This window comes from Pavona decussata, unplaced genomic scaffold, assembly GCF_977016875.1.
Source record: "Pavona decussata unplaced genomic scaffold, jaPavDecu1.1 SCAFFOLD_175, whole genome shotgun sequence".
Lineage (NCBI taxonomy): Eukaryota > Metazoa > Cnidaria > Anthozoa > Scleractinia > Agariciidae > Pavona > Pavona decussata.
The window spans coordinates 1,066,209-1,081,504 of NW_028145586.1; the positions used below are offsets into that span (position 1 = coordinate 1,066,209).

Consider the following 15,296-nt stretch of genomic DNA (forward strand, 5'->3'; position numbering starts at 1 on the left):
ATTGAGAAGAAACGTGTAGTTATTGTACAAAGCACAATATTCTTCATACATGCCTCTCCAGAGGATGAATGCCGACTCCAGAGTTTCTTTTAACTGTTTGTTTTTCTCTTTTAAAGAAAAATATAGGTTTTCAAGATTGGAGTAATTTTCTCTTTCTGTGTTCAATTTGTCCACGGCTTTTGTCAGTGCCTCCTTCCATTGTTCGTCTCGTTTTTTCAAATTTTCTAATTCCTGTGTAAGGCCGTTTCCATACGCCTGCCACTCCAGAAGTTTGTCATAACATTCTTGTGCTTGGCTCCTCTGCATGTTGCTGTCTTCATGCAGCCAGCCTCTTTCATTAGGTAGGCTTTGAATTTCGCCATGTTGTTGCTCTATTATGCTGATGAGCTCTTCTTGAGTATATGAAAATAATTCGCTAGAAGTCATGATCCTAGGAGAAAATCCCGGTTTGTAATGTCTCTCTTGTAAAAAATGAAGGATAACTACGAAAAAAATCATTTCTCTATTGCACCCTTGTGGCATAAGAAACTTAAACCGAAAAATAGTACGTTGTTAAGGAAATTTCATGGTAGAGGCTGGTAACAATATTTCTTGACATTTGAAGTAAAAAAGAAGAAGAAATCTTTCAAGTTGCACGGACGGTTTAAATTACGTGTACCACTCACCGCGAATAAATTCTTATATGAATCACTTTTTCCTTTCTGCGACATTTTTCAAGTTTCAAGAGAAAAATATTTTCCTTTCTAATTTGTTACTTAAACGTTTGACAATACGTTTAAAAGACAGAGTCGTTATTACGCGTCGTGTCGCAACTTCAGCCATGTTTTCGTAAGACAAATTGAATGGCCTTGTAATGTGTGACATGAATCCGTGGAACTTGCAGAGATTTTATAGGAGGCATGTATTTTCTTTGGGATCGTTTCAAAGTTCTTAAAAGAGAGATATCTGGACGGTATCGCAGTTTTTTTCTTTCCTCTCTTGATGAAATTTTTTGTCTTTTCGTTAATTATAACAAAAGGAATTAAATTTCCTATGTCACTTACGTGTTACTGTGGGGTAATCAATTTCACGCGCGCTTTGTGAAGTAATCTAATAATTTCCCGAGCATACTTTTAACAAAACGCAAATGAAATTGTATCCTTATTTCACGAGTATACTATTTGGTGACCGTTAAATATCATGGCGAACAAATTATGTTCACAATCGTGACTTTTTGAAACGTTTTTTTAGCAGCTGTGTAATTTCACATGCGAAATTATAAACTAACGCTGAAATTTTGCGCCAAATTTTTTTGTCACCCACGATATTAAGTGGCAAAGTATCAAAGCAAACGCCATCTTTATCCCTTGAGTGCAAATCGTTTTCTGAGGTGATTTAGCCGTCCTAAATAGACCGAAAATATATATTATCCGAAATGAACCGCTTGATCCCTAAGATTAACTTATAATTTTTGTGAAGGGGCCTTTACCGAGGGTGAAAAAAAGTTTGCAATTCCTCGAAAGCTACTTTTCGTTTTGGAAAAAAAATCAATACGTATCTTACCTTGTATTGGCTGCTAGCTTTTCTTAACGAAAAGATCAAATCTTCACTTGTTTAACAGAATTCTTCAGGCTTCACGGCGTAATAAAACTTCCCGCGAAACGAGAAAAGTTTCAGTTGTTATAGTGATGATTTCTTACGTCATAATAGGCAAACGTAATTATTCAATTTGCACTGCGCGCGCTATTAGTAGTAGACTAGTAGTAATCGAAGATTATAGTGCGTCGACTTAGGCCCCTAGGCTTCTAACTGGGTTGCATAAATCATGTTAAGATTACAGTAACCAGTAAATTAAATTGTTATAAAAATAAATATCAAAAGGTGTCAAAATGGTTTTAAAAAACATAGACGTTTCTTCAGTGTGGTCATGTCATGCATTTCCGAGGAACTTTTCTTTCACCGTTCATTATAAAAACGTCACAATAGCATCTTGACGTCCCGCGCGCGTTTCGTACCGTTCCTCGTGGTTTCGCTGCGAAAAGTTCAAGACAAGGTAAGATCCTTTTCTTTCTGAAATATCCGCCGCATCCTTGGTAGGATGCCCAATAAACACCTGGGACAGGTAGCATAAAACGTTTCTAACGGCTGTTGACAATTGTTCCCAGACAATAACCTAATGTTTTGCAACTATACTTACAGGTTCCTGTAATCTTAACATGATTTATGCAACCCAGTTAGAAGCCTAGGGGCCTAAGTCGACGCACTATAATCTTCGATTACTACTAGTTAATATTTATTTTTATATCAATCCCATCCGATATACAATCCTATCCGATATACAACCTGTTTTCTCGTTTACTCGCGCTTAGGAACATTTACAGCGGTAGGCTGCTGCCGCTGAACATTTACAGCGGTAGGCACTGGGTACGAAACGCGCTGGGCATGATGGACAGTCATATTCATTATGCTATTGTGACGGTGCGATTTTGCACCGACATATTTTTTCTCGATTTTTTGCGCTAAGGAACACGCGCGCTGGGCATGATGGACAGTATTGGGACGACTCGATTAGGAAGCGTCTCCTTCGTCGACGCAAAAACGATTCTAACTGTAATTATTTCAATTATTTGCAATTTAAAGAGCTGTTTGCGTGATATTTCTTTTCTGTTATGAAAAGTGACGTTTTAGGGTAAAAGTAGACACCCGTATAACGGCAAGAGGAGCGGAAGATTTTACCGGAAGTAATTAGAAGACATAGAATTCATAGCAATCTGATTTTGTGCACCTGATAGTCAAGTAAAACGTGTAACGTCATTATGTGTAGAAAGTTATCTTTGCCATAATGCGCTCCGCACTAGAGACAATTTATGACTTTTGTAAGCAGACAATCGATAATAGTAAGTAAGCTTCCTCTTAGTAATTACATTCATGAGTTCAACGCATGTTTTAGCATTTTCGTTCGCTAACAAGTTTTAAATTAACTAGCTCTCCTTGTAATGCGTTAGCGTGTGAGTTTTACTTTTTTGTGCCACGACACATCAATGCATTTTATACTGCAGTATGTAGAGTTTTTAGTATTAATTTTAAGAAAAGTTCCGGATGTTGTTAATACGAAATTAAAACCGTTTAGTTTTCACATTACGCCATCAGCTGTGAACTGATGTCAAGGACGAATGATGGCTTAAAGCTTTCCCTTGTTGTGAAGTCCTTTATCGTAATCAAATCAGTGTCAATGCACGAAAAAGATATTAATATTGTACATTAAAAATTTCAGGAGTATGGATTGAAAAACAATTATGGTATTCGGTATGTGTATAACGTAATTTAAAGAAACCTTAGCCTTGCTAGTTTTTGGGGGACTCGCTACTTTCGGGGGGCTCGCTACTCTCGGGGGCTCGCTATTTTCGGGATTCATTAGAAGCCACAAAGTTTTGATGTTACTTTCGGGGGGAGGGGTCGTTACTTTCGGAGGGTCGTTACTATCGGAACTTTACGGTATCGAGGATCCTGGCACTTGCGCGCGTTATACACTAAACTTTTCATTGCTACCAAAACCTTTGGGATTTGTTGTAGCTTTTGGTTAGAAAGCTGAGTGAATATAAAACTGCGTCGAGGTTTGTCTCAGTAGACAAACTCATCGTCAAGACACTGCGAAAATTCAGTAGCAAATTTAGCTCTTGAAATAGGATGGTTGATAGGGTAAAGAGGAAAAGAGGCAACAGGACGACTTATTCGAATTCCTGAGCTTAAAGTTAACGAAATTTGTGCGTTTGAAACTGAAGCACCCTGAACTTGAAAATGAGTCACCCTGAACTCGAAAACGAAGCAATCGGAAATCAAAACTCGGAAAACGAAACACCAACCATGAATACGTAAAGATTACCAAAATAGGAATTAAAAATGGGGTATTTGAAGGATTTCAACTGAATATGTTTTAAATACTATGGAATGGTTACGTCATCTGTCCTAGTTACAGGACTTCCTTTGATATTCTACTGCGGTTTATTAGGTTAATTAGTTTATTCCGAGCACCGTGTGTTGGGGTTCGTCAAGTTGGTGTTTAGAACTGTGGACCAACACTCGTCAGTTTAATCATCACTCATTTTATAACTTGTGACTCATGGAACAAGTGCTTCTTTTAAAATATTGATCATCAAACTCCGTCCTACACTAAACCATGTGACCATTTCAGCAGCAACTAAGGTATGCAAAATGTTTTCCTCTGACAAAAACGTCAAACATAAGAGCATTTAATGATGGATTATATTTATAATAACCCAACATTAACGGACCAAATCAGGAAATGTGCGCACGTATTCGACAATAGCTGGACAAAGCAAGCGAATTTAACGTTACTAAGTTAGTTTTGGTAACATAGATTTTGACTGAGTGTCATATTTTAACTGTTTTATGCATAAGGGGGGGAAAATAGTTAGAAAAATCTCGGCAAGCGAAGTGGGTGATATATACTTTTGCCGTCCTGATTCCAAATTTTAGTCTCCTCTCTCATTTTACTGGTTTGAGGAAAGCCTCACAGACAATCTAATTAACTACCGCCCAGTTAAAAAAGCCAAGAAGTAGAAAATTCCAAGCTGGGAACTGTTATAAGAGGCGTTAATGAATGGGAATTCTTCAATCTTCCGGGTAAGTTGACAAAAATGTGTAAATTGGAAAGCGCCTTCAACTAGGTAAGTAGGAATTGCAAAATAGGCCCTGAAACGTGAAAAGAAGCCCCGACGTTTGAAGCTAGTATGTTAATACCCTGAAGAAGACAGCCACAAAGTCGAAACGTTGGCTTTTGTCCCGTCCCTGAACGCTTTATTTATCAACTCACTTCTACTACTTATTCTTCATCTTAAACGTGACTGCCACTCCGCCTTTTTATTTATGGCTTCAAGCCATCATCATTCCAAAAGTTATTGGAAAACTTCGTTACGATTGCGGAAATTAAATTTCAGCGTCATATTAAGATGTTTTCAAAAACAAAAACACCGGAACACTCGCTAAAATGGAAGCAAGCAATGAATTCAAAACTTTCTTTTTTTTATTGTTTTCTGAAATATTTAGTCGGTTGGCCGATAGAAAAAGAAACCTTTGCAAAATATGGCAAAAAATTCCTTGTGCTTGCGTAGATAGTAAGACAGTCATCTGTTGTCATTCTTTCTTATAAGTAAGCCCATAAAATAAGCTCGCAAACCAGGCCTTAAAGACAGAAACAGTGTCCTCATGAAATCTTAATTTGAAAGCTCAATTTCACTGTTATATGTTCCAGAAAACATATACAACAGTATAAATAACAATAAAAACAGGAAAAAGCTTGATGAGAGATAGTTTTACTGCCATTGAGGTTTGCGCTTGAAACTGTTAGCTATCAAATATCGGTATGATACAGAGGACGACGGCCTCACTTTTCGCGCCAAACGGAAGTGGATGAAAATTATTCACGCACCATGATAAACAATGAAGTCGACTGACACAGTGTGCAACATGATAAGCTAAAACAGCGTTGCATCCTGGTTTTAGTCTGCTATGATGACATAAATTGTCATTATACTTTGAAACTGTTGTACGTTTATGTAATATTGCTAGCAGACAGGTTTGGGTGCATACTCACTGAAAAAGAAAAAGTTGACTTCATTGATACAGTGTGTGTCCAGTCATAGTTCAGCATCTAAGTTACAGTTACACTTCATAAACTGAGTATGCTGATTAAATATTTGATCTCGCAGCATTTATGGCAAGCGGTGAAAGCAAAGCCATACCTGAAAGTGACGTCACACCAGCTAGTGAGGAGACTTTGGATTTTGATGATGACACTTCGAAAGGTGAGGTTATTCTCTTAACAGAATTTCGTTGTTAAACTGTTCGATATAATCTTCACAGTCGAAAGAGAACTGAGTCAAGCGCATGGGCGAATATGAAGCAAACTCCTCCTGTAGATCCGCCAGATTGGTTATGAAGTCTTTCCGGTTTTCGGTGTTGTTTGTTTGTTGTTGTTTTTATTTGCATGTTTGTTTGTTTGATTGTTTTTATAATGTTTAATCAGTTGTTTCTGTTGTTTTTATCTGAAGTACATATTCATTTAACGTTCACGCAAACATTAAGGCTTCTAGCCTGCGAACGCAGACGAATTTCAGACTGTCGCCTCGCAGACTATAAGGCTTCAGCCTCTCATTCAATGAATGACAAATCCGACTCCGGTTTCGATCAGCCGCCGCTATTTTGCTAGAAGCGCCCATCACTCCGTCGTGGCGAATACGAATTTAGATTTCAAGACCATTTTAGGAATTAAAGCCGAAACAAAACAAACAACAACAACAACAACAAAAACCAATAAATAATATAATAAATAATAGCGTGAATACCCGCGAGAAGGAAGCAGGAAATGAATTCGAAACCTTTTTTTGACATTTTCCTCACCCTTCCCACCCCCCCCCCCCCTCCAAAAAAAGTGAATAAGCCGATAGCAAAAGGCAATCGTAATTTGAATGGCCAAATTCATGCAGATATTATTGTGCTATACTATTATTAATACATTGAGTCAAACTGGAGTTAATTTCGGTGTGATAATTAAAGAAAATTTGGAACCTAATTTAATTGTCGGATTCACTCTAGACACTTTGCTTTACGTTCTACTGTACAAGTGAAGGGTAAATAGACATCAAAATATCATGGAAAACATTTTCACTGGATATAAGCGCAGCAAACAACATGTATTGTTTCATAAACTATGTATACATTAAAATTTCGTTTTCCATGTATATTTGAAGTGACATTAGTTCTAACTGGCGCATCATATGACCAAAAAAATAATGAAAAATCTGGCGAAAGCAAAATATTTGGACTTCGCATTTGCGTGGATGGAAATATGTTTCGGACAGTCTTTATAATAATAATAATAATAATAATAATAATAATAATAATAATAATAGCGATATAATAAAAATAATAATAATAATAATAATAATAATAATAATAATAATAATAATTTTTTAATAAAAATAATTCTTTATTAAAATATTCCACACAAATTCCTATTTACAAGTTAAAAGTATATCTATTAAAAACCTATTCACATTTCATTTCGATTAATAATAATAATAATAATAATAATAATAATAATAATAATAATAATAATTTTAATACTTATATCGCGCAAAATTTATTATATGTATATGATGTAATGAGCTTTACAATAAGTTAAAAATATCTAAAAGAAACCGCAGGAAATATGATAGTTAAATTACAAAATGGAACAAACTTATATTTAACAATAAATTAAAAAGCGATAAAAAAAAAACGTATATAGTACATAGTCTAAGAATGTTAACGCAATTAACAGTATGCTTGTTTAAAAAGATACGTTTTCAGTTGTTTCTTAATATTAACACTACTTACAGCTCTTAGGCTTTCCGGAAGAGAGTTCCATAAAAATGGGGCAGCTACCGAAAAAGCTCTGCCTCAGCGGTCTTGGCAGATCTAATTGCCGGGCGAGTTAATAAATTACTAAAATTGGATCTTAAATTATAATTAGAATTGCCTTTAAATGATACAGATATAATATCACTAAGATATGCTGGCGCTAGGCAATAGAGAGCTTTAAAAGTCATCAAATTTACCTTAAAAATGATCCTAAATTTAACTGGCAACCAATGGAGATTAATTTTCACAGGTGTAATGTGCGAATAACGCGGTGTATTCGTCAGTAACCTGGCGGCAGCGTTTTGAACGCGTTGTAACCTATTAACGTGTACGGCAGGCAAACCATATAATATTGCGTTACAGTAGTCAATTCTGCTTGTAACAAAAGCTTGCACTATTGACTTTGCAGCTTCAAAAGGCAGATATTTTCTTATACGCCTTATGTTATATAGCGAAAAGAATGCTGATTGAAAAGTTTTCACTGTGTTTTGTTAAAATGGCTGCGAAACTGGAGATTAGAATCGAACCAGACACCCAAATTCCTAGCTTCACTGACTGATTTTACTTGCGTGTCATCAACCATAAGGCTGTCAGTTCTAACTTTGCTAAGTTGCTGGCGAGTTCCACTGAGCATGAATTGAGACTTATCTTTATTCAGCTTAAATTTATCAACAATCAGCCACGCCCTTACGGCCCTGATACATCTTTCCATAGCACCTCTTGCTTCCGTCTCACCCATTGAACTGTCTGGCTTGAGCGACAAATAAAGCAGAAAGCTCAGTGTCGTCAGTGTACGCATGCGCATTAGGGAAATGGTTCTTGACAACCTGGAACAGCTTGCTCGCATAAGCAGAGAACAGAAGTGGTCCGAGGCATGGCCCTTGACCCCTTTCTTCACGCGTCGTGCAGCGTGATAAGCTGAAACAACGTTGTAGCCTGTTTATATCCTGCCAAGGAATTATACTTCGAAACTGTTGCCCGTTAAAGCAAATTCATAACTGCTGGCAGAAACGATTGGCTGTATACAAACTAAAAACTTTAAATTTTCGGTTTAAGAAAAGTTGACTTTACTGTTACATTGTGTGTGTTCAGTCATAGTTCAGCATCTTCGTTATAGTTACATTTTATAAATTTATTATACTGATGAAAAATTTGATTTCCCAGCATCAATGGCAGGCAGTGAAAGCAAAGCCATACCTGAAAGTGACGTCACATCTGCTGGTGAGGAGACTGTGGATTTTGATGATGACACTTCGAAAAGTGAGGATTCATGCTATTATCGTTGCAAAAGTCGTTTTAAGACTGGAACACCGTTCTGCTCTACGTTAAGAAGCTATAGACACACGACTTTAACGTAGCATCCAGATAGATTTGATGGAGTACACTTTTTCAATTTCATTTAACTTACGTTTTTATAATTGAGTATTCGATTGCATATCGCAGCACTTTCCTATGCATTTAAATAAAGCGCACTTGATCATCCCACATGGAAAGTTGCGCTATATAAATTTTACAGTTACACTTATAAGCTGAGTATACTGATTAAATTTAAATATTTGATCTTCCAGCATCCATGACAAGCACTGAAAACAAAGCCAAAAATGAAAATATTGTCAAACCAGCTGGTGAGGAGACCTGGAGGTGTGATGATGACACTTTGAAAGGTGAGGATTTATGCTTTAGTCTTACCAGAAGTCGTTTTTAGACTGGAAAACTGTTCCACGTTAATCTTCATAGTTAAAAAAGAACTGGGTTTTAATCTTAAAGTACTGACTAATTATTCGATTGCATTTCTCAGCATCCACAGCAAACAGTAAAAACAAAGCCATACTTGGAAGTGATGTCACGCCAACTTATAAGGAGACTTTGGATTTTGATGATAACACTTTGAAAGGTAAGAATTCATGTTATTCTCTTACCAGAATTCGTTTTTAGTCTGGAAAACTGTTCTATGTTATTCTTCACAGTTGAAAGAGAACTGAGTTTTAATCTTAGAGTGCTGATTAAATATTCGATTTTCTTTCCCAGCATCCACAGCAAACAGTAAAAACAAAGCCAAACTTGGAAGTGATGTCACGCCAACTGATAAGGAGACTTTGAATTTTGATGATAACACTTTGAAAGGTGAGGATTCATGTTATCCTCTTACCAGAATTGGTTCTTTGGACTGAAAACTGTTCAATGTTAATCTTCACAGTTGTAAGAGAACTGAGTTAAGTGCATGGATGAAGAAATAGCAAAGCCTCTTAACTGTAAACCCTACCCTCTCCTCCCTTAAGTGTAGAGCCGCCGGATTAGCTAAAAACTTTCTCTGGATTTTTGTTTTGTTTGTTTGTTGTTGTTGCTGTTAGCTCGTGTGTTTGTTTTTTAAAGTGCCTATGAACCGAAAATTGTTTTCATTTAGTTTTAAAGTTTACCTTTAAAAATACAGGTTTCCAAAGTTTGAGAACTGTAGACTGAAAAATGACGATTTTACAAGCCTTTAAAGTCGTGCTATTTTACTCTCAAAAATGGTATTTGAATCGCGCGGCCAAAAGACCACGCGATATCAACCTCTGACGTCACTTTGTTGCCAAATTCGTTCCCACGATATGGAGGAAAAGAGGGAGCGAGGGCGGTATTGCGTTGCTGGTCCGCCAAACCAGCAAAGCTGCCAAAACAGATCGTTTACCCGGGGTATACAAATGTACCAAATGCAATTACCCGCTGATCCGGCTGTGAGGGCCAAATGGGTCCAGTTTGTCCGTAGACATAGCATGATTTCAAGAACCCGACGTCAAAATACACTTCACTCTGTCCGGCTCATTTCGAGGATTTGTGTTATGAACGCAGAAGTATTGCCTGAAAAAGGACGCAATCCCAACGAGGGATACTACTACTCCACCAGGTCAAGAAGAACTTAGCGAGCGAAGTAAACGCATTGGCAATTTCCCTGCAGCAACGGTACTCTAGCGAACCTACTAAGTTCTCGACTTTGCATTCTGTACATTGGCACCTGAAAATATGAAGTCAACGTTAAAACAGAAATGAGCTAACAGCAAAAACGTCAGGCCATTCAAAATGAAAATAAGATCTCATATTTTGATAGGTCTTTCGACGATCGAAAGATCAGACAGCTAGATTCAGGATGTAAGATCAACGAGTTGCAAGCTCAAAGTAAATCCGTTCGGACGTTGCTGCGCACAGGTTAAGAATATAAAAATACCTATACTGACCAACTGTTTACAGGAACTCTTTTCTCATATCGCGCTTCCAGCACTGTTGGTGTAAGGCCATCTTCGTCTAATTCTTGTCGACTTCGATTTCCTCTCCCGTGTTCTCGTCGCCAGCGTCAACTTGGGCCAGAGGCTCGTCTTGATATGGCGTAATTTCACTATAAATTACATCGTAATCTTCATCGTTTCCCTCTTCGACATCTTCGTCCTCGGGGTTACCGGACATATCTGAAAATTCGCTCATTTCTGAATCGCTAGACATGTTTCCTTCCAAGCTCGCTCACTTCCCAACAAGGCACTTTGACAACGCAAACAAACCTGTGGCAACAAAGTGACGTCACGGTTTGGTGAATTTGGAAAAATCTCGACCCATTCCCCTGACCATTTTTTAGGGTAAAATAGCACGACTTTGAAGGCTTGTAAAATCGTCATTTTTAAGCCTAGAGTTCTTAAACTTTGGAAACCTGCATTTTTTAAGGTAACCTTTAAAACTAAATGAAAACAATTTTCGGTTCATAGGCACTTTAATGGTTTGTTTGTTGGGTTTTCTTTGTTCCTTTATTTACTGATTTATTATAGGATGAAAGGTGTGTACTCATAGTTAGTGATAATTCGTGATTCTACTTGGATATTGCTGTATAACATGCAATGCTCTTGGTAATGACAACGTTGGAGTGGACACTGCAGTGACATTTAACAGTTCTTCTCAATACAGGAATGTTTGTCTTTGTCCAGTATCTAACTTACAGTTGACAATAAGTCCATGTATCGCTTATTATTTAAGCTAAACCTAAAAGTATTCGTATTCGCAGCATCCATAGCAAGCAGCGAAGTCAAAGCCAAACCTGGAAGTGACGTCACACCAGTTGGTGAGGATACTTTGGATTTTGATGATGACACTTTGAAAGGTGAGTATTCATGTTATTCTCTTATCAGAAGTCGTTGGAATGGAAAACTGTTTAATGTTAATCTTCACAGTTGAAAGAGAAGTGAGTTCAGTCCATGGATACAGAAAACGCCTCCTTAGATCCGCCAGAACTAGCTACAAACTCTTTCCGGTTTTTGTTGTTATTTGTTTTTTTGATTGATCTTGTAATGTTTTATCATTTTCTGTTTTCTTTTTATTTATTTCTAACACTTGTTCATTTAACGTCCACGCAAAGATTGAGGCTTCAAGCTCTCAGTCAATGGGTAAAACAAATCCAGTCCCGGGTTTTGATCAGCCGCCGCCGCCGCTTGAGTACTAATTAAGTATTTGATTATCATTATATCGCAGCATTTCTAGCAAGTAGTGAAAGCGAGGCCATACCTAAAAGTGACGTCATACCAGCTGGTGAGGAGACTTTGGATTTTGATGATGACACTTCAAAAGGTGAGGATTCATGCTATTATCGTAGCAGAAGTCGTTTTAAGACTGGAACACCGTTTTGCTCTACGCGTTAAGAAGCTTTTATAGACACACGACTTTAACGTAGCATATATTTGATGGAGTACAGTTTTTCAATTTCAATTATCTTACGTTTTTATAATTAAGTATTCGATTGCATATTGCAGCATCTCTAGCAAGCAGTGAAAGCGAAGCTATACCTGAAAGTGACATCACACCAGCTGGTGAGGGTGAGGAGACCTTGGATTTTGATGATGACACTTCGAAAGGTGAAGATTTATGCTGTTATCGTAGCAAAAATTATTTTAAGACTGGAAAACCGTTCTTCTTTACGTTAAGAAGCTTTTATAGACACACGACTTTAACGTAGCATATATTTGATGGAGTACAGTTTTTCAATTTCATTTATCTTAAGTTTTTATAATTATTGTTGTCTGCAATTTTATATATATTTTCTATTTCCCTTTGCATATGAAAATCGCACTTGATCATCTTATATGGAAAGGTTCGCTATATAAATTTTACAGTTACACTTATAAGCTGAGTGCACTGATTAAATTGCAACATTTGATCTTCCAGCATCCATGACAAGCACTGAAAACAAAGCCAAAACTGAAAATGTTTTCAAACCAGCTGGTGAGAAGACTTGGAAGTGTGATGATGACACTTTGAAAGGTGAGGATTCATGTTTTTTCCTTACCAGAAGTGGTTTTTAGTCTGGAAAACTGTTCTATGTTAGTCTGCACAGTTGAAAGAGAACTGGGTTTTAATCTTAAAGTACTGATTAAGTATTCGATTGCATTTCCCAGCATCCATAGCAAACAGTGAAAACAAAGCCAAACCTGAAAGTGACGTCACGCCGACTTATAAGGAGACTTTGAATTTTGATGATGACACTTCGAAAGGTAAAGATTCATGTTATCCTCTTACCAGAATTGGTTTTTTAGACTGAAAACTGTTGAATGTTAATCTTCACAGTTGTAAAAGAACTGAGTTAAGTGCATGGATGAAGAAGTAGCAAACACCTCTGAACTGTAAACCTTACCCTCTCCTCCCAAAAGTGTAGAGCCGCCAGATTAAATAATAACTTTCTCTGGATTTTTGTTTTGTTTGTTTGTTGTTGTTGCTGTTAGCTTGTGTGTTTGTTTTTCAATGGTTTGTTTGTTGGTTTTTTTTATTTTTTTATATTTACTGATTTATTATGGGATGAAAAGTGTGTACTCATATTTAGTGTTAACTCGAAATTCTACTTGGATATTGCTGTATAACCGTGCAATGCTGTTCGTAATGACAAGGTTTGAGTGGACAATGCAGGGAAATTTAACAGTTCTTCTCAATACTGGAATGTTGTCTTTGTCCAGTATCGAACTTACAGTTGACAATAAGTCCATGTATCGCTGATTATTTAAGGTAAACCTAAAAGTATTCGTTTTCCCAGCATCCATGGCAAGCAGCGAAGTCAAAGCAAAACCTGGAAGTGACGTCACACCAGTTGGTGAGGATACTTTGGATTTTGATGATGACACTTTGAAAGGTGAGGATTCATGTTATTATCTTATCAGAAGTCGTTGGAATGGAAAACTGTTTAATGATAATCTTCACAGTTGAAAGAGAAGTGAGTTCAGTCCAGAAATAACTACAAACTCTTTCCGGTTTTTGTTGTTGTTTGTTTTTTTTTTATTGATCTTGTAATGTTTTATCATTTTCTGTTTTCTTTTTATTTATTTCTAACACTTGTTCATTTAACGTCCACGCAAACATTAAGGCTTCAAGCTCTCAGTCAATGGGTAAAACAAAACCAGTCTCGGGTTTTGATCAGCCGCCGCCGCCGCCGCTTGAGTACTAATTAATTATTTGATTGCATATCGCAGCATCTCTAGCAAGCAGTGAAAGCGAAGTCATACCTAAAAGTGACGTCATACCAGCTGGTGAGGAGACTTTGGATTTTGATGATGACACTTGGGAAGGTGAGGATTTATGCTATTATCGTAGCAGAAGTCGTTTTAAGACTGGAAAACCGTTCTTCTTTACCTTAAGAAGCTTTTATAGACACACGACTTTAACGTAGCATATATTTGATGGAGTACAGTTTTTCAATTTCATTTATCTTACGTTTTATAATTAAGTATTCGATTGCATATTGCAGCATCTCTAGCAAGCAGTGAAAGCGAAGTTATACCTGAAAGTGACGTCACACCGGCTGGTGAGGAGACCTTAGATTTTGATGATGACACTTCGAAAGGTGAGGGTTCATGCTATTATCGTAGCAGAAGTTATTTTAAGACTGAAAAACCGTTCTGCTTTACGTCAAGAAGCTTTTATAGACACAAGACTTTAATGTAGCATATATTTGATGGAGTACAGTTTTTCAATTTCATTTATCTTAAGTTTTTATAATTATTGTTGTCTGTGATTTTATATGTATTTTCTATTTCCCTTTGCATATGAAAAGCGCACTTGATCATCCTAAATGGAAAGTTGGGCGATATAAATTTTAAAGTTACACTTGGAAGCTGAGTATACTGATTAAATTTAAATATTTGATCTTCCAGCATCCATGACAAGCACTGAAAATAAAGCCAAAACTAAAAATGTTGTTAAACCAGCTGGTGAGGAGACTTGGAAGTGTGATGATGACACTTTGAAAGGTGAGGATTCATGTTTTTCCCTTACCAGAAGTCGTTTTTAGACTGGAAAACTCTTCTATGTTAATCTTCATAGTTGAAAGAGAACTGAGTTTTAATCTTAAAGTACTGACTTATTATTCGATTGCATTTCCCAGCAACCAAAGCAAACAGTAAAAGCAAAGCCAAACCTGAATGTGACGTCACGCCAACTGATGAGGAGACTTTGAATATTGATGATAACACTTTGAAAGGTGAGGATTCATGTTTTTCTCTTACCAGAAGTCGTTTTTAGACTGGAAAACTGTTCTATGTTAATCTTCACAGGTGAAAGAGAACTGAGTTTTAATCTTAGAGTACTGATTAAATATTCGATTTTCTTTCCCAGCATCCATAGCAAACAGTAAAAACAAAGCCAAACTTGGAAGTGATGTCACGCCAGTTGGTGAGGGTACTTTGGATTTTGATGATAACACTTTGAAAGGTGAGTATCCATGTAATTCTCTTATCAGAAGTCATTGGACTGGAAAACTGTTCAGTGTTAATCTTCACAGTTGAAAGAGAAGTGAGTTCAGTCCATGGATACAGCAAACTCCTCCGTAGATCCGCCAGAACTAGTTACAAACTCTTTCCGGTTTTCGGTGTTGTTTGTTTTTCCCTGTTTTTTAT

The 15,296-nt window shown here is 36.9% G+C and overlaps 2 protein-coding genes across 2 annotated transcripts in view; both read left to right on the forward strand.

Moving 5' to 3' along the window:
* LOC146463527 (uncharacterized) overlaps positions 1-15,296 on the forward strand; it is a 191,140-nt gene that overhangs the window by 107,128 nt on the left and 68,716 nt on the right. The window contains exons 5-6 of the mRNA XM_085084388.1: positions 12,813-12,908; positions 13,442-13,498. Coding sequence (XP_084940514.1) covers positions 12,813-12,908; positions 13,442-13,498 — 153 coding nt within the window. The remainder of the gene's footprint in view (positions 1-12,812; positions 12,909-13,441; positions 13,499-15,296) is intronic.
* Positions 1-15,296, forward strand: part of LOC146463529 (uncharacterized) — a 116,815-nt gene that overhangs the window by 86,310 nt on the left and 15,209 nt on the right. The window lies entirely within an intron of this gene.